This window comes from Elephas maximus, chromosome 3 (assembly GCF_024166365.1).
Source record: "Elephas maximus indicus isolate mEleMax1 chromosome 3, mEleMax1 primary haplotype, whole genome shotgun sequence".
NCBI classification, from domain to species: domain Eukaryota; kingdom Metazoa; phylum Chordata; class Mammalia; order Proboscidea; family Elephantidae; genus Elephas; species Elephas maximus.
The window spans coordinates 200,602,172-200,622,017 of NC_064821.1; the positions used below are offsets into that span (position 1 = coordinate 200,602,172).

The following is a 19,846-nucleotide window of genomic DNA, read 5'->3' on the forward strand; positions in this document are numbered from 1 at the left end:
CAGATTAACTCTGGGAATCCTGAATCTTCTGGGAGGGAGCAGTTGAAAGGAAAGAGGGTGGGAGGGGAGGAGCCTATAATAAAACAGACCATTTCTTCTCACTTCCCCTTTTGAGTTCCAGAATTTGTGTGTTCTCTGAGTGGAATCTCTCAAGCTTCGAAAGCAGCCCGGGCCTACTGTGCTGACTGTGAGCTGTTGGAGCTAGCCCACTGCAGGGAGTGATGGGAACCCCCTCATTCCTACCCCTCTCAGCTGGTGAGAGTGACTGGACTGATGGCACAGTCTCCCATCCTTTGGGCCATATGCTGCTGTGGACAGCTCTGCTCTTCCTGGGTAAGTCAGCTCCCTGCCTCCTGGAGAGGGAGGTAGAGCAGCAAGAGAGGCAGGTGCACTTTCTTAGCTCAGGGTGCTGCCACCTTAATTGAGGCTGAGCTTGGGCACTGTTGAGGGGTGGCATGGGAAGCGTGTCAGGAAACTCAGGAGAGTGATGGCAGGCTAATGAAGAGCAGCTCTGACAACTCTGTGGTCCTTGGCAAATCATGAAATTAGCAGAGTTTTTTCTTCGTTAGCATCTTTTACTCAATCTCACTGGGCACCCAGGGCCCTGATGCTCTCCCAGTCCACATATAGTATCCTACTCTGAGGAAAGTCCCAGAACTTGAATGACTAGCGAGCAGCCAGAGTGTTTCCCCTCCTTAGAAATTTGTGATTCACATGGGACCAAATTTTAGGCAGGAGAGAGACATCATGCCTTAGACGAGGGGATGCAGAGAGGAAGCTTTAAGTTTTGTTTTGTTTTTTCAGTTGGGGGGTAGGCTGGAGAGAGTGCAATAGTCATTCTCTGTGCCTCTCAAACCACTTCCTGCCACAGAAGCCTGTTTTATGTGTAAGGAGATTCCCTTGGGCAGAAGCATGGGAGGGTCTGGGTTATCCAGGGAACTGGGCCTCAGAGAATCCAAACACCTGGACAATTCTGGAAATGTTGATTGTGGGACCAGAGAAATCACACATGCCTCCTTTCATGGTACAGATCATGGGGTAGGTTCTGGCTCTGATCAGAGAGAACGCTGGGTTTTTAGGCCCAGATAGAGGGTTATTTTCTGACCATGTTCTCAGCTGTGGGCCAGTGGAGAGGGACTGATGACGCTGGATTTGAAGAAGAGTCTAGTGGAGGCCAGAACTTTACTGCCAAGACTGTCTCCCCAAACTCAATTCCTGGGGTTTCCACTTTGACATTCACCTCAGGATGGCCCCAGAGGAAGGCATGCAGTCATTCCCCCAATTTATGTGCTATGACTGCTAGTGAAATATGGTCTCTTCTGGGATCCCTCAGCCTCAGTGCTAGATGATATTGGGCTACGGTGGGTGAAAGCAAGGAAGCCAGCACATTCCCCTATGTGCAAATGGAGTGGATTAAGGTAGCATAGAACGTAAAGCGAGTGAGCACCAAACTGCCTCATTTTTCATGTGAGGTAGCTCAGGCCTGGAGAGGCAAAGGGTTTCTCCATCTTTGCTGACAGTGCCATTAATGTGTTAGTCACCTGGGCAAGACTCTTGGGAGGGACCTTTTGTACTTTCTTCCCCTTGCCTGTTTCTTAAGTCACCAAATATCTACTAACACCCTCTGATCAGGTCTTGATCACTCCTGTTTCTTCTCTTTCAAATCCATTCTGCTCACATCTTCAAGCGCAGTTGTGACTGTCACTAAAAAAAAACCCCAGCACTTCATAAATGCCTTGAGTGTTGCTCTGTTGTCTACTGAACAAAGCCTCAATTCTACCCTTCTAACCATGTTCTCCACTGTACCCAAACGGACCTTTTTCTATAGCCAGGCAATGTGTAAACTGTACTTCCTTGCTTTCAACACCGTTGCTCCCGCTGATTCTTCAAACTGTCTTGTTTAAACCTCATATAAATTCTTCTATGTGCCAGACACCATTCTATGACTTGGGGATATATCAGGCAACAGTACAGATAGCCTTCGTGACTTTAAGCACAAGGTCTTTGAATCCTTCACAATGACTACATTGGGTGTGAACTTAGTTGTATTCACTAGTATTTGTTGAATTTTAGAGTGCACAAATCATTATTGGAGACTTTTCTCTCTTTTATTCACCTCTTTCTTCTTTCTTTTCTTCCTCCTGTTTCTCCTTCTTCTTTACTTGCTTTCCTCCTGCACTGTCCGCTTGCCAATCCTACATACTCAGGTTTTAACCTATCACTTCTGGATCAACAATCCCCAAACCTATCTCTCTTGCTTACTCTTTCAAGCACAATTTCACATTTCCCCTTGTTGGTTGGGCACTTCCAAGTTGATTTGCCAGCTTAGAAACAAAACATGTTCAAAATTCAACTCATCATCTTCCCCTTACAAATGTTCATCTTCTCCTAACATTTATACTTGTGTGAATACAACCACCTTTCTTCTAATCAACCACTTATATCATCCCACATCTCATCAAGAGCCATTTCTCTCACATCCATGTCCTCTTCTTCACTTCATATTGCCAGACCAACTTTGGGCTGCCTTATCTCCCACCTAGATTCATCCAGAGAATGATTTATAGAGCATCAGTAAATAAACTTAATACGGCTACTGCCCCCTTTGAGCTTACATTCCACTGAGAGAAATAGGCAATACACAAACAAACAAATAAGTCCTATGAAAATGTAAGCAGGGGATTGTGATCAGAATAGTTGTTGAAGGGGAGATGAGGGCGCAGCCTTAATAAATAGGATGGATGGGAAGAGTTTTCTCAGGAGGAGACTTTTAAGCTGTGACCTTAAACATGATAAGGAGTTAGTCGTCTGAAGAGGCAAAGGAAGCATGTTTAGGATAAAAGGTGAGCAAACCCAAAAGCCCCAAGTTTAATTAATTTAAAGAAGGTTAGTGTTACTTGAGCCAAATGGGGAAGACGGACTGGAGAGAGGCTTGAGAGGTGAGCAGGGACTAGGTCAGGTCCCTCATGGACTTCTACATTTAATTTTAAGAGCAGTGCAAGACCATTGAATGGTTTTAATCAGAATAGTACATTAACTGCTTTTATTTTTTAAAAAGAACTCTAGCTTCTCTGTAGAAAATGGTTTATAAGGGGGAACTAGAGAAGAAAAAAAACAAGTTAGGAGATGGTTGCACTAGTACAAGAGAAAGCTAATGATGACCTGAACCAGTGGTGGCCATGGAGATGGAGAGAAGTCGATGGATTCAAGATCTAAGTTGGAAGTAGAGTCAACTGGATTTGCTGGTGTGAAGGGGGATGAGGTTGGGAAAAGGAGGAAAAAAAGATGACTCACAGGTTTGGGGTATGAATAACTGGGTAGTTATGAAAATATACACTGATATGGAGAAGTTGTTGTGTGCCATTGAGTCAATTCTGACTGGGAGAGAAATAGAATGTACCTACTTAACTTGACAAAATGGAGGTCATTGGAGATCTTGACAAAAAAAAAAGTTTTAGAAGACTGGTGAGAGTAGAGTCCAAATTGGAGAGCACTAAGTAGGAAGAAAAGGAAACGAGGACAGATTATGCAGGGAAAAAAAAAAAAAATTGAGAAATTTGGTTGTGAAAGGGAGCAGAGAAATGGGGTAGTAGCTGGAAGAATATGGGGGTGGGTGTCAGGGGAGGGTTTTTCTTTAATGGAAGATCCTGGAATATGTTTATGTTAATTAGAAAGAGCCAACAGAGAAGGAGAAATTGATGTTGCAGAAAAGAAAAGGAATAACCAAGAGAGGGACATCCTTGAAAGACTGAGAGAAAATGAGATCCAGGGAATATGTGTAGACACTGACCGTAGATAGGAGGCCAGACACTTTCTCACTAAAAAGCTGGGAAGGAGAACATGGGTGAAGATGCAGGTGGGTTAGTAGATTGAGTTAGGGGAAGATGCTACATATCCTATCTGATTGCTTTTGTTTTCTCATTGAAGCCTGAAGGAAGGCACCAGCTGAAAGTGAGAGGGAACATGAGGCAGAGGGTAAGACAGGAAGGTTTGGGAAATGTTTATTAATTTCCTAAGGCTGCCAAAACAGATTACCACATGCTAGATAATTCTCTTACCTTTTTATAGGCTGGAAGTCCAAAATCAAGGTGTTAGCAGGGTTTGTTTCTTTTTGAAGGCACTGAGAGAGAATCCATTCCATGCCCTCTCCTAGTTTTAGTGGCCACCAGGAATCATTGACATTCCTTTGCTTGTGGCTTCATCACCACATCTCTGCCTCTGTTGTCACATGACATCCCCCCTCTGTCTCTGTGCATTTGTTTTCTCTTCTTATTAAGTCCCCAATCATTGGATTAGGGCCCACTCTACTTCAGTATGACCTCATCTTAACTAATTTCATCTTGCAAGGACCCCATTTCCAAGTAAGGTCACATTCTGAGGTTCCACGTGGACATGAGTTTTGTCAGAGCACTATCCAACCTGATAAAGGGAGTTGTGAGGAAAAGATGAGTGTCACTACCAAGAGTAGCAAAGCAAGCTTATGAGAGAAAACTGTCAGAGTCATTGTCATGTTGAGTGTCCTTTTGTCTATGATGATAGTAGCTTTACAGAGACACCAGGGGTGGAGAATAAGGGGAATTTGATGGATCAGGAGAAGGGCAAGGGAATTAAGAGGACTCTCAAGGAGGTAATTATAATAATGAATCATAGAATCCAAACCAGATGAGGACAGAGGTGAAGGCAGATATGGGTGGAAAGATAGTGCTTTTTTTCAGGGTGGGGGAGGTGGTTGTTGTTGAGAATATACACAGCAAAACTTATACCGATTTAATTGTTTCTACATGAACAATTCAATGACATTGGTTGCATTCTTTGAATTGTGCAACCATTTTCACCCTCTTTTTCTGAGTTGTTCTTCCTCCCTTAATGTAAACTCACTGCCCGCTAAGGTTACTATCTAATCTTTTGAGTTGCTGTTGTCACTTTGATCGTATACAGAGGGCCCTTAAAAGAGCATCATGCTCAAGGCAGACATTCTTTACTAGTTAAACTAAACTATATTTTTGGTTTTAAGAAGACTTCAGGAGGTATTTTTGGATTAAGGTTTAAAGATTATCTCAGGACAATAGTTTTGGGGTTTCATCTAGCCTCCAGGGCTCTAGAAAGTCTGGTGTCCATGAGAATTCGGAATTCTGTTCTGAGTTTTCTTCCTTTTGATCGATATTCTTCTACAGAATCTTTGATCAAAGTGTTCGGCAATGGTAGCCATGCACCATCCAGTTCTTCTGGTCTCATGGCAAAGGAGGCAATTAAGAATGCATCCGATATCTTCCTCCTGTTCTTGACTATCCTTCTTCCTCTGTTGACCCAGGTGAAGAGCTACCAATTGTTGTGCCTTGGGTGGCTGCTTGCTCGCTTTTAACACCCCAGACACTATGCAAACGAACTAGGAGGTAGAACGGAAGCACTAAACGCATCATTAGGCCAATTAACAGGGATGTCCCATGAAACCAGGATCCTAAACATTCAAATCAAAGAACCAAATCCCATGAGGTGTTTGGTTGTACATAAGCTGCCTCAGCAGCTACTCTTTCTTTCTTTTGTCGTTGTTGTAAATATACGTATCACACAACTTTTGCCAATTCAACTTTTTACAGATGTACAACTTACTGACAGCACTTACAGTAATGAACAGTGCAATCCTACCCTTAATCAATGCAATTTTTCTCTTACTTGTAACCACTAAGAAACTTTGGTAACCACTTGTTACCAATAAACTTTAGTCTCTATACATTTGCTTTTTATTGCCTTTTTGCATATGTGAGGCCATACAATATTTGTCCTTTTGTGATTGTCTTATCTCACTCAGCATGATGTCTTCAAGCTCCATCCATATTGTAGCATATATCAAGACTTCATTTCTCATACTGAGTAGTATTCCATTGTATGTAAGTATGTGCCATATTTTGTTTATCCATTCATCTGTTGATGGGTATTTAGATTGTTTCCACTTTTGGGCTATTGTGAATAGTGCTGCAATGAACATTGGTGTACAAGTCTCTGTTTGAGTTTCTGCCTTCAAGTTTTGTGAGTATCTACCTAGGAGTGGAATTGCTGGGTCATTTGGTAGTCAGTGCTTAATTCTTAATGAGATCAAAGATAATTACTGTGAGGATAATGGAGCATATGAAATGAAAGAAGAGGAGGTTGTAGTTAAAACATGAGATGTTTGATTTTGGAGGCGGTACAGTTTCTAGTGATGCCAAGGTCTTGGGAAAACCATGGGCATATGTATGTATGCCCATGTATGGAAGAAAGGTCACTGGCAATGAAGGAAGGAAAACTGAAGGAACTAAAAAAAGGCCAGGTGTTGGGTGGGCCATCCAGATTGATTCTGGATCACTGAAGTAGCCTCTTTCTTAACTGATCTCTTCGGTATTTCCCTGGTTCCAATCTATCCGACACAGCATTGTCAGTTTCTACTTGAAAATTTTGTAACTTCCCATGGTTCACTAAACTAAAAAACAAACTTTTTTAAAAAATTACTTTATATTTATTTAAAATTTACCATGTGTCAGGAAGCAAGTAAGTCAAATGCTTTACTTAGATTATTTCATTCAATCCTTACAACGGTCCGTGAAGGTACTGCCATAATCTTCATTTACAAATGAGGAAACTGAAGCACAGAGAAGTTAAGGAATTCTTAGTAGTGGTGGGTGGAGTCAGCATTTACAGTCTGTGCTCTTATGGTCATATCACCTGGCATTTGGAACCCTCAAGAGTATGACTCCTAGCTCCCTTTTCAGCTTTGTCCCTCATTACTGGAGGTGTTTAAGCAAAGACCAGAATTCAAGCAGAGGTTGGACTGCAATTTGTCGGGAATGTTGCCAAGTACCTGCTGGTCTTTCCAACGGAACACAGCCTTCCTTTCTCGGTCTGTCAAAATCCTACCAAGTCTTGAAGGTCCATGGGATTCCCTACCTTACCAACCCCAAATCCTACCAAATACAGAGCCTTGGGATCTTTTCCTCCTCTAAAGCTCCATAGCATTTTATCCATACTCTTCTAATGGCATTAAGCACATTTATCTTATCTTAGATTATACATGTTTTTTATCTCCCCATTGTTGGTTCAGTGAAAGCAGGGATACTTCCCTTAGGGGGACTCAGCATACATTGTAGAACAATAGGCAGCCCATGCAGATTTGTTGATTTACACTGGAAAATTTTTTTTTTTTTTACAAGTAGCATAGGGTCGCTATGAGTTGGAATCGACTGGACGGCACTGGGTTTTTTTTTTTTTTTTTTTTTTTACAAAGTAGCAGAGTGATTGGTCAAAGTGTACACATCAAGACAATGGCAGAATCAGGACCAGAATATAGTTCTCCAAACTCCCAAGCCAACACTCTCCCTGCAACATCTTTCTCACTCCTTGCTCCTGCTTCGATTTCTTTCCATACTTAACTTTTGTCCTTGCAAATGTACACATATTTGGAAGCTTCTTGACTTTTTCTCAGCACAGACACAAGTGAAAGCCTCCACCAATGGGCATACAAACATCCAGACACACATACATTGGGCCGTAATTCAGCTAAGGAAATAACTTCAATTCTTCACCCAACAATACCAACCAACCAACCTGTTGCCATTGAGTTGATTTCAGACTCATGGCAACCCCATATGTTGCAGAGTAGAACTGTGCTCCACAGGGTTTTCAAGGCTGTGACGTTTTAGAAGCAGACCACCAGGCCTTTCTTCTGAGGTACCTCTAAAAAAAAAAACCTCTAGGTGGGTTTAAACTGCCAATCTTTCAGTCAGTAGTAGAGTGCTTAACTATATGTGCCATCCGGGGACTCCTTCACCCAGTAATAGTGCCCATAAACCCCCCCAACTCTTCTATTCCGCCTTCCTAGCTCACACTTTGTCTTCCCTTGAGAAGACCTTTCCATCACCCAGTGATACCCCCTTCCCCCCACTGAGGTGTCCTTTTGCAGTCAGTCTCCCTTTATTCTATCAGGTATTTATAATAGCAAAAAATTGTTATGATCAAAATATTAAGCAATAGGCATGTTAAGTTAAACACAGGAGACCCAAAAGTTGGATATAGTACAGTCATTACAAATGACAACATAGAAACAAACTAATCTACTGAACCTTATATTGCTCAGTGAAAAATCAGATTAGAGAACAGTTTTTACAGCATATCCTCATTTGTCATTTATGTATGGCCGAACGTGTATATCACAAGTATGTTTTCGTGGAAAAAAATCCCAAAGGATGTATGTCAAAGTGTTAGCTTGTGTGTACTTTCTATTTTTTCTGCAATGATCATGGATCCTCTGCTCAACACCTGTCTACCCCTCACCTGTCCGCCCTGCTCTCAGGACAGACTCTCACAAAATCATTACAATGAGGCATAAAGTACATGTGAAGCTGGACAAAGATCTTCTTTCAGAGATATTTTATTTCAATCATTCAAGAATGTTAAACCAAATGAAAGTGTCATAAAATAGGTGGGAGAGAGCTTTATATCATTTTGTTTCATTTTCTTCTGTTGTTGGGGAAGGAGCCCCTAATCTTTTGAAAGTGTACCTCATCCAGGCAGTCACGGAATGGTGGACGAGGTCTTTGCTATAGGTGGGATGGGGGTATCTTCTAGACCCAGGCTCTTGGCCTGGGCAGAGATGTCTTGGTACTGTGACTCAGGCTCTGGACTGATTTTGTTTTCTCTCTTACAGTCCCTGTTGCTGGAACATCTGGTAAGTGCTCAACCCACATCCTCTCTCTTCCTCAGCTGCACACCTCCTCTGCCCCAGCGCCCTGTGCACCAAGGTCAGGAAAGGGCCATTGCTCCCAGAGGCTGCCCTTCCCCTTCTCTTTCTCTCCTTCCCCTCCTCCCAGGGAGGCAGGTGATGGGCAGCCATGTCCCCAGGTGCTCCAACCCCTGTGATTCTTTTGTGGTGAGATATCACAACTACTGTCACAGAAAATGAGAACTCTGTTCTCTTGTTCAACTGCCTTCCTCTCTCCAAATAAAATCAAGAGCCTGGCAATTTTAATTTCAGCTTCATGCAAAATCACATGATCTGCTTAGGTTGTCCCCGTGTGTTGATAAATCCTCTACTTTGCACAGATCTGTAGGCTTTGAGGCCTGTTCCCTTGCACAGAGAGAGGGGAAGATGCCTCTGGTTGTAGCTTGGTGCAATGGACTTTGCTGAGCACTTCTTTCTATGTACTACTCACCTTGGATGGACTTCAGCCCAGCTGGGAGGGCTCCTCAGATTGCCTTCCAGAATCTCTCCCTCCCTTTTTATCCTTTTGAGGCCACAGAGTCTCCTCTGTACTTGGTATCAGGAGGGGCCATCCTGACCTCCTTCCTAATGGATAAGGAGTGACATTGGGTCACAACAGAAAGCTGATGTCTGACTCCCAAGCCTGACATCTCCACTAGATGCACACGCTTGTTTTCAGTCAGCCCTGGAGAGAGTTTGTTTACAGGGGAGGAAAGCGAGTCCCAAGAGAGTATCATGTGTGGGATGTGTATGGGTGTGTGTCTGTGAGAGAGAGAGAGAGAGACAGACAGACACACAAGTACACACATACAGAGACAGAGAGAGGGAGAGAGAAGGAACTAGTTAGAATATCCCTTGGAGATTTTATACATCTATATATTCTTCCCTGGGTGATGCAAATGGTTAAAGTTACAAACTGAAAAGTTAGCAGTTTGAATCCACCCAGAGGTGCCTTGGAAGAAAGGCCTAGCGATCTACTTCCAAAAGATCACAGCCATTGAAAAACCCTGTGGAGCACAGCTCTTCTCTGAAACACACGGGGCCACCATGAGTTGGAGTTAACTCGACGCCTCCTGCTTCTGAGGAGCCGTGAAGCTCCCTGAGGGGACTGGGTTTCCGGCCTCGTGGTGGGATGTGTGAGGGAGAGGAACTGCTTTCAGTTGCAGAGCAGTCCTGGATCTGGCTCCACCGTTGCTGCCCTCAGTAGGACCACAGGTGCTTCTTTGTTTGACATTCAGGGCCCGCTCAGTCTCCTTCCCTCATGTTTCCCCCTCTCTCTGCTCCTCAGAAGATCTCCCGAAGGCGGTGGTGAACCTTGAGCCTCCATGGACCCCTGTGCTCCAAGACGACTACGTGACTCTGAAGTGCCATGGGGCCCACATCCCTGGGGAAAACGCCACCCAGTGGTTCCACAGAGGAAGCCCCATCCCAACTCAGGTCCAGCCCAGCTACGGCTTTAAGACCACTGTCAGTGACAGCGGGGAGTACAGGTGCCAGACAGGCCTGACCAGCCTCAGCGATCCTGTGCAGCTGGACGTGTTTTCCGGTCAGTGGAGGGCAACCTGGGGAGGGTCTGGGAGGATAAGGAGAGATGCAACCTGCTTACTTTGCAGAGGTTTCCAGAAAAGGGGGTGGAGGAGCCTCTACTGGGAATCAGTGCTGTGAGTTGCTGGAAGCAGTTTTTGACCACTCATTTCCGTTTTTTGTGTGTGGCAGGGGTGGAAGTTTCTATGATATTCCTCAGAATGCATTAATGACTGTTTTTGCCTCATCCTGATTAAGAAAGATCATAAGACCACGGACATGTGAGAAAAGCAGAAGGAAATCCCTACTCCATAAAAATGTTTCCCTTCTAATGGCAGAGTAGAAAAATACAAGGTTGGCATCAGGCCACCACTGAATCCAGCTCTGGAAATTACTGGTCATATAACCATGATGAATTTATTGAACGCTTGAGTCTCAGCTTCCTTGTCTCCTCCCTCGCCCCTTCTTCATGCTGTTATAGTGCTCAGTACTCTTCTGTGCCTTGTCCTTCTCTTCCACCAGGCTATGGGCACCTTGAGGTTAAAGTTGTGTCTTATCCATCTTTGTCTTTCCAGCCCCTGACATGGGGCAGAACTCAATAAATGTTTGCTGAACAGATTAATGGTTTTCTAAAGCTCCTGGCACAAAGTAGGTTCTCCATAAAGAAAAGCTATGATGTGAGGAAGATGGATATTGTCATTATTCTTCTTCATTTGGTCCCACCCCCTTGCCTGATTCCCAAACTTTCCTCAAAAGTGCACATCAGGTTAATTACATATCTGTGACGCTTCAGATAAAGACTCTGTTGACACAAAGCTCCACATTTACTAACATTTATCAAATAAGCTAACGTTTGTTGGATGTTCATGACTTCCTACTATCCCCAAAGACACAAGTCTCTGCTGTCTGTGTCTGTGTCCGCATGTGTTATCTTGTCTCTGCTGTCTCCTCTCATTCCCTCAGGAAAGGACTGCATCTCAGCGGTCTCTTGTGTCCTTCCTGCAGAGGCATGTTGGGTTCAGAACAGTGCTCTACCTGGGTTCATCTCCTGCCTCCTCCTAGAAAAGAAAAGAAAAGATGAGCATATCCTGAGCGACTACCATGTCCCAGGAACCATTGTAGATGCATAGTATTATTGTGTCCATTTTCACAGCTGAGGAACTAATGCTCAGAAGAGTTAAATTCCAAAACAACCAAGCCAGTTGCCATCAAGTCAGTTCTGACTTGTGTCGATCCCATGTGTGTCAGAGTAGAACTGTGTTCCACAGAGTTTCAAAGCTGTGACCTTTCAGAAGCAAATTGCCAGGTTTTTCTTCTGAGGCACATCTGGGTGGGCTCAAACCACCAACCTTTTGGTTAGTAGTCAAGTGTTTAACCATTTGAGCCACCCAGGGCCTCCAGAGTTAAATAATTTGTCCAGTATTACTGAGTTCATAAATGATGACATCAGAATTAGGGACCAATACTGTCTGATTCCAAACTTGACCTCTTCCCACCACATATCATGTCTCACCAGTAAGGCTGGTCTCGATCTCAGATTTGAGCCAAGACCTTCCGGGTCCTGTGGTCTCTCTGTGTCTTTCAGATTGGCTGTTGCTCCAGACCCCTCAGTTGGTGTTTCAGGAAGGGGAGCCCATTGTGCTCAGGTGCCACAGCTGGAAGAACAGGCCTCTGTACAAGGTCACATTCTTCCAGAATGGAAAATCCAAGATATTTTTCCGTAAAAATACCAACTTCTCCATCCCACAAGCAAACCACAGTCACAGTGGAGATTATCACTGCACGGCAATGATAGGGCAGCAGCTGAAGACATCGCAGCCTGTGGCCATCACTGTCCAAGGTATGTGGAACTTTGTCAAGATGTAGGGCAGTGAAATGGTTGCACAACTCAAAAGAACGTAATCAACATCACTGAATTATACATGTAGAAACTGTTGAATTGGTGTATGTTTTGCTGCGTATATTCTCAACAACAAAGAACCAGTAGCAATGAGCAAAAAAAAAAAAAAATGTAGGAAGGGGGAGGAGAGAATGGACATTTAGGGCTAAGGTCACATGGGCCTACACGAAGATTTCAGAAATGCCACAGCAGCAAAATCAGACACTGGGCCAAAGAGTCAAGGAGAAGAAATGTGGGGGCCTTGCTAAGTATTGGCCAGGGGAAAGAGTAGGGGCCCCATCTCTGAGCCCTCTATATCAAGGCTCCTGAGTTCTTCCGCTTCCAGGTGATGGGTGATAAGGCTTTTGTCCCTCTTTGAAATGCAGGCTCCATACTAAGGACAGCAGTGGGACTCTCTCAGCAGTTCGCTAAGCTCCTGACATTCCTAAGAGATGAGGTTTGCCTGGTCTCTTCTCAGGCCTCATGTTACACCCATTCGCTCCCAAAGGCGTGACATGTCCTGAGCAGTTCAGGGCTGTGCTTGATACAGCCGTAGTGCCTCCTTCAAAGGGAGGCATCAGGCTACCCTCCCTGCTGCCCTAAGGGCTAAGAGGAACACTTTTCTCTGCCTCTGCACGCTCGCCAGTGTGCCAGGGCCTTATTAGTTTGGTGGGGACACCTGGGTGTGGGGAGGCACAACCCCAGCCATAGAACCCTGTGCAGGTGGGGTTTAGAGGAAGACACTGTTGCACCTGTGAGTGACCCAGACACAAAACAACTACAGGTGACAAGGACTGGGGCATAGTATTGGAGAAGGACGGGGAGGGTGGAGGTGGGACAGGAATGGTACTGCCTGTCCTGAGGTCTCTCTCCCCCAGAGTCTGACAACGCGAGCGGCTCTTCAGTGGTGATTATTGTTGTGGCTGTGGTCTCGGGGATTGCTGTAGTGGCCATTGTTGCTGCCGTGGTAACCTTGTTCTGCCTCAGGCGAAAGCGGATTTCAGGTTTGTGGTTCCCTTGGCCCCTCTTATTATCAGTTCCCACTTGGGCAAGATCCTAACTCTAGCCTTTGGCAGAAATTCTGTCTTTGGACTAGATAATTCTTAGCATTCAGATATAGCCTCATATTTCATTCATCTGACGAACATTGAATAAACTTGCTTATGTGTTAAGCAGTGTGCTAGACGCTGTGGGTGAGACCAAGATAAGGAAGTCCACACTGTGGGGGAGACAGAATTCCAAATGGATAAGTATAATATGATGGGGTAAGAGCAATGCTAGAGACATCCAAAGGCTATGATGGGGGTACAGAGGAGGCCACACGAGCCAGCATGCGTTGGGCCAGTTAGAGAAGATTTCATGGGGGAGGAAATATAGTACAGTGATTGAAGCACATGTGTTGGAGTCAGACTGCCTAGGTTCACATCTCAGCTCAGTAGCTCACCAGCTGTGTGACCTTGGGTAAGTTGCTTAACCTCCCTGTGCTTCAGTTTCCTCATTTGGAAACCAGGGACACTAATAGAATCCACCTTACAGGGTTGTTATGAAGATGAACGAGGCTAGTGCATGAACAGATGCCTAACCGTTGCCGTTGAGTCAATTCCGACACATAGTGACCCTATAGGACAGAGTAGAGCTGCCCTATACGGTTTTCAAGGCTGTAATCTTTATGAAAGCAGACTGCCACATCTTTCTCCTGCAGAGCAGCTAGTGGGTTCGAACAACTGACCTTTTGGTTAGCAGCTGAGCGCTTAACCAATAATGTGCCACCAGAGTTCCGAACAGGGCCTAGTACATAGCAAATAGCACATAAGTACAAGCTATTAACCATTATGAAGGAGGGGATGACTGAAGGTAGAAGTTAGGCAGGCAAAGAGGTCCGGAAGAACATTCCAGGCATGGGAAACAAAAGTATGGAAATGAGGAGCACTGGGGCTAGGATGGGGGCCGCGGGAGGAGTAAGGATGGTATTGCAAGCAGTTTGATGCTGTCAAAACAATAAGTCATGAGACAGATAGAGAGAATGGATGAAGCTAAGCCGAGTCATGAAGGCCACCTAGTCCACCTTATGGAACTTGAGCTTTATTCCAAAGGTGATGATGGCAAGACTGTAAGCTCCCTGAGGGCAGAAACCATCTCTCTCTTTTCCTCCCTCGTTTCCCCAGCACCTAGCACAGTCCATGGCACACAGCAAGTTGCTCAATAAATGCTTCTTCATTGACTGGCCAGCTGAAGAACTTCGCTCTTAGAGGGCAGCTTTGTTCCTCCTTGGTATTAATGTAGAAGAGCTGAGGGAAAAGAGAGGCTACCAAAGAAATCTAAAGAAAATAATCACAATTCACGTTTCCTGAGGAAAGAGTGCTAAAGACATTGGGACACAGACAAAGTAAAGGAAAGAAAAAAAAAAAAAAAAGACTTGAAGCCACAGAGAAAGAGAAAATAATAATACTAATTCTGCATAGGAAACTTTGCAACTGGTTCATAGCCAGGACCTCAGTTACTGATAAGCAAACTGAGAGATACGGAGAGGATACTGAGAGGGCAAAAGAGGTGTTTTTTTAAATAAGACAGAGCAAGTCAAAGGAAGAGGCAATGGAGAGGCCTCTCTAACACTCCCAGCCAAACCCCAGGAGTTCCCAAAATTCCAGATTTCTTTCTCTCTGGAGCAGCCCATTTACAGGCCAGGGCAACCCCTGGGCGGGGGTAGGGACGAGGGTAGGAGTGGGGGTGGTGTGTGCTGGGGGTGGGGAGGAGAGGAGGCATCTGTGAGATGGAAAGGTCTATGTTGTTTCTAACCCAGTCCCGCCCCGGGTTCTTGATCCTGAAAACTCAGGCGCCACCCCATAATCCTACTAACTTCCTATGTGCCCCTCCTAGCTTACCCAGGAAACCCTGAACACAGGGAAATGGGAGAGACCCTCCCTGAGCAACGAGGTGAGTGCAGCTCCTACTCTAGGGGCCCAGCGATGCCCCACTAGGGCTGCCAGATGGATTGGAGCCAGCAAGAAGTGGCTTGTGTGAACACAGGAGAGGGAGGGGCAGCGGGAGGAGGGCAGGGGCTCAAATCGCTTGGTCAGCTCTGAGTCTAACTCCTAGGCCTACAGAGGACCTCGTTAGAGATGAGGCAATGAGGAGCACCTGTGCCTAGATAGCCGGAGGCAGGCTGTGTCCAAATTTCTGGGGTCATGAATGCTAGGCATATGTTCAGAGCAGGAAACTAGAGATACTTGGGTCTTTCTGTGGGGCTTTGGCACAGCTGGCAAAGAGTAGGGGTTAGGAGTTTAAGGCTGAGGCGAATGGGATTAAGGAGGTAGGATTCTAAGAGGAAAGGAGAAGGAGGCCCTAGGAAAAAACCCTAGACTTGTTGAGGAATCTGCTTCTGTGGAGAAATAGAGGCGCAAGTGGTTGGGCTTACCTCTTAGTGGAACATTAAGAGGTGATTTGGGCTTGAGGAAGTTCTTGGCTTTACTTTGGGGCAAAGCTTGGCTTTAGTGCCCTGTTGTGTAGGTTTAGTGGTTATGGGCCTGGCCCCAGCTCTGTCATCGTCATTGAAGAGAATCTTGAGTAAGCCACTTTCCTCACAGAATTTAGTCACCTCTCTGAGGAAGTGAGTGGATTGGCCTGGATGAACTCAAAGACCTTTCATGTCTAAAGGCCTAAGAGTCAGTGACTGTACAACTCCTGGCCCAGATGGGGGTGTGCAAAAAGAGTAGTCCAGGCAACTTCCTGATTCTAGTTAAAACCAAAGCATGAAAGAGCTTGGAGCTTTTTCAAGGGTAGTAGAAACAAGCAGGGGAAAGAGGCCATGAGGACTGCACATCAGGTGGCTGGAGTATGACTCGGAGCAGAGCCAACAAATTTGAGAGCTTGAGCAAAGTAGCACCTGCCTAGCTGCGCTTTGAGCAAGGCCTCTATGTCCCTTGGCCAGGCTGAGTGGAGATAGGGGCCTGGGTCTGCACTGTGACCAAATCAGATATAGAAAAGTCCAGGCACCACTGGATTAGCTGCCTTGATGTTTGGCTCTGCCTATGCTGGTGTAAACATCTTTCACAAGGCATTTACACAGCCAGGCACCGGGGCTGATGGCAAACAGGGCCTCTTTGTGTCCAGGGCATAAGTGAAAAGACTAGATGCATTGTTTTAGGCTCCTCCCCAGCATCCTGAGGGGTGCTGATTTTCAGATACTGAGGCTGCTTTTCACACTGGCAAAGTGAAAGAGTTCATTGGTTTAAAAAAAAAAAAGCACGCAAGGTATTTGGTACATTTTGAATGCTTACCTGAGAAAGATCTTCATTTCCCTGTTCTCTCTCTCTCTTTCTTTTTAATATCATAGAGTAAGTATCAGACTCTTCAAAGTTCCAACAAAGATGCACTACATTTGGCCCATGTGGAAATTGTCCAAAGCCTTCTCTCCCTGAAGTTTGTGGTCAGCAAAAATCTGGATTTTACTTCATTCTGATACTGCTAACTCTTCTTCCCTAATATCTCAGATCTCTGAAGCAGCCTGATTTGCTTCCAGGAGAGTTCAGCAATTCTCTGAAAAGAATGACTACTTCCCTTTGCCAGTGTGGCCAGTAGGGGATGCTGTGAGGGTGGGTGGTGAATGAGGCCGTATTTACTCAGCTCTTGGCCTTTTTTTTTTTTTTTTTGGCCTACATGCCTGGGTTGAAATTGGTGAGGCCTTTTTCTCAAGTCACGTTTGTGGCCTGAGCAGCTGCATACATAGGCCCTTTTCTACAGCAGTGCCCCAGCTGATCTCTGTTCTTTTTGCCCACAGCCCATTTCACTAATGCTGAGGATGCTGCCAAAGTTGAGGTGAGCCATCCCAGCTATCTCCTCTTCCTTCTCCCTCTCCACTCTCCCCTGATTCCTCCTCTGTTGCCTTCTTTCCTGTGACCTGTCTGTGAATCCTCATTGTTCTTTTCTGCTTTCTCTAGGCTGAGAAGACAATCACCTATTCACTTCTCAAACACCCAGAAGGTCCAGAGGAAGAAACAGGGTCCCCGGATTACGAGAACAGCACTTAGTCTGTACTGTCTTGCCCTGGGACTTGGGGAAAAGAATGAGAGAGGCTAGAATCTGATGTCTCCTGGCCTGAATTTCCCTTGGAGAGGACACGGGAGTGCTGCAGATCCAGGAAAGGGGAAGGACTCTTTCAGAGTTATCTACATGAGTTCTGAAGCTCTCTGTTCTGAAAGCCACTAACAATACGGTCCCAGATGATTGACTGTACTGATTCCATTTGTGCCTAAGCACTTCTTGTCATCAAGACCTTTCTGTTTATACTCCATACAACCAATAAAAATTTTATTAAACGATAGTATATGTGAAGGGAAGGACAGCATACAATACAGGGGAAGTCAACACAACTGGACTAAAGGAAAAAGCTGTGAAGTTTCCTGAACACAACAAAACCATTGAGGGATGGAGTAGCTGGAGTTGGGGCCTGGGGTCCAAAGTTTTGGTGAATATCTAGGTCAATTGGCATAATAAAGTTTATTAAGAAAATTTTTTGCATCCCACCTTGGTGAGTGGTGTCTGGGGTCTTAAAAGTTTGGGAGTGGCCATCTAAGATGCATCAGTTGGTCCCAACCCACTTGGAGCAAAGGAGAATGAAGAACACCAAAGACACTAGGAAAATATTAGCCCAAGGAACAAAAGATTCACATAAACCAGAGACTCCATCAGCCTGAGACCAGAACTAGATGGTGCCCAGCTACCAGTAATGACTGCCCTGACAGGGAACACAACAGAGAGTCCCTGACAGAGCAGGAGGAAAGTGTGGAGCAGAACAAAAATTCACATCGAAAGACCAGACTTAATGATCTGAGACGGGAGGAAACCCCGAGCCATGACCCCCGTGTGCTATGTCAACCCAGAACATAAACCATTCCCGAAGCGTACTCTTCAGACAAAGATTAGACTGGCCTATAAAACATAAAATAATACTTGTGAAGAGTGTGCCTCTTAGTTCAAGCAGATACACAAGACCAAATGGTGGCTCCTATCTGGAGGCAGGATGAGAAGGCAGAGACAGGAACTGGTTGAATGGACACAAGAAACCAGGAGTGGAAAGGAGAAGTGCGCTGTCACATTATAGAGATTGCAACTAATGTCACATGACAATATGTGTATAAATTTTTGTATGAGAAATTAACTTCAGCTGTAAACGTTCACCTAAGGCACGATTTAAAAAAAAAAAAGAAAGAAAAAAACAGTAGTCGCAAACAAGAGAAACGCTTACGTTATAGGTTGTTGTTACCTTCCAAGTCGAAAATATATGTAAGTATACATATGATCTCAGAAATGTTAAAACAGACTAACATACACCAAAATATTAAAAGTGGTTGTCTCAGGAGGAATTACCAGTAATTTTTATTTTCTTTCTTTTTCTGTAAAAATCATGTATTGAATGTGTTTACAGTATTTTATTAAAATTTACCTTTTAAAGGCTGTGTTAGTTGTGGTGTAGGCTGACCTATCTGGAGTCTGTTTGTCTTCAGTGATAAGAATCTTGGGAACGTAGTGACGGACAAAAGGTGGGGAAGAGGGGAGATAGGGATGTGGAGCGTAGGGTTAGTGCACCTCTTCTTAAAACTGAATACCCTCCTTCCAATAAACCTGTACCCTTGGTTCCATGTCTCCTGCCACTGCAAATAGAACAATCGCTTTGTCCTGTGAGTGGTCATCTAACATACTCCACTGGTCTCACCCCTTCAGGAACAAGCGAGAATGAAGAAAACTAAAGACACAAGGGGAAGATTAGTCCAAAGGACTAATGGACCACAACTACCACAGCCTCCACCAGACTGAGTCCAGTGCAAGTAGATGACACCTGGCTACCACCACTGACTGCCCTGAAAGGGATCACAATAAAGGGTCCTAGACAGAGCAGGAGAAAAATACAGAACAAAATTCTAACTCACACACACAAAAAAAACCCCAAACTTACTGGCCTGGCAGAGACTGGAGAAACCCTGAGAATATGGTCCCTGGCTCACTTTTAGCTTAGTAATGAAGTCACTCCTGAGGTTCAGCCTTCAGCCAAAGATTAGACAGGCCCATAAAACAAAACAAAACTAAAAGGGCACACCAGCCCAGGTACAAGGCCTAGAAGGTAGGATGGGACAGGAAAGCTGGTAATAGGGAACCCAGGTTCAAGAAGGGAGAGTGCTGACATATTGTGGTGTTGCTAACCAATGTCATAAAACAGTATCTGTACTAACTATTTAATGAGAAGCTAGTTTGTTCTGTAAACCCTCATCTAAAATACAATAAAAAAATAAAATACAATAACTAAAAAAAAAGCACGCTCACAAAATAAATAAATAACAATCGCTTTGTTTTACGACGCGAGTTCTCAGGAAGCTAAGCTTAAGACGAGCCACCAGTGGGAACTGCTGAATATTCTGGCTCTGCTGTTCTCCCATTAGAGTTACCAGGAGGAGATGAGCTTCTTGGAAAAGTCATCCTTGGCAGCTTTCTGGGTTTTCTTGGAGAGGCTTTCTGTTCCTGGAAGCCTAGCACAGCATCATTGTGCAACAAACGCTCTTCGTGTTTTCAGGATTGAACGGCTTCCTCTGTTGAGTAGTTATCATAACTTCCTATGATACTCATATTTTATAGTTTCACAATTACCTTTCATGCTCTCATATTGTAATAATAATAAAGAATGGTAACTACAGTACTGGGTTACTGAGGGCCTGTTTTAT

General features: G+C 44.7%; 1 protein-coding gene across 2 annotated transcripts; it reads left to right on the forward strand.

Annotated features, from left to right (window-relative positions):
• The first annotated feature begins 121 nt into the window (after window positions 1-121).
• Window positions 122-18,594, forward strand: FCGR2B (Fc gamma receptor IIb). 2 transcript variants are annotated; one of them, XM_049881065.1, is made up of 8 exons: window positions 122-333; window positions 8,678-8,698; window positions 10,020-10,277; window positions 11,841-12,095; window positions 13,013-13,138; window positions 15,012-15,068; window positions 16,912-16,949; window positions 17,072-18,594. In XM_049881065.1, the coding sequence occupies exons 1-8, from the start codon at window positions 222-224 to the stop codon at window positions 17,159-17,161; spliced, it is 957 nt and encodes a 318-aa protein (XP_049737022.1). In that variant the 5' UTR covers window positions 122-221; the 3' UTR covers window positions 17,162-18,594. The 2 variants fall into 2 exon arrangements, with proteins under 2 accessions (XP_049737022.1, XP_049737023.1); XM_049881066.1 differs by lacking the exon at window positions 15,012-15,068.
• The last annotated feature ends 1,252 nt before the right edge of the window (window positions 18,595-19,846 follow it).

Excerpts from the sequence above, each read along its gene's own strand:
- FCGR2B (XM_049881065.1), top strand. The coding sequence starts at position 222 with ATGGGAACCCCCTCATTCCTACCCCTCTCAGCTGGTGAGAGTGACTGG. Across the intron at positions 13,139-15,011 it reads CAGGCGAAAGCGGATTTCAG|CTTACCCAGGAAACCCTGAA; the intron begins GTTTGTGGTTCC and ends TGCCCCTCCTAG. Across the intron at positions 15,069-16,911 it reads GACCCTCCCTGAGCAACGAG|CCCATTTCACTAATGCTGAG; the intron begins GTGAGTGCAGCT and ends TTTTGCCCACAG.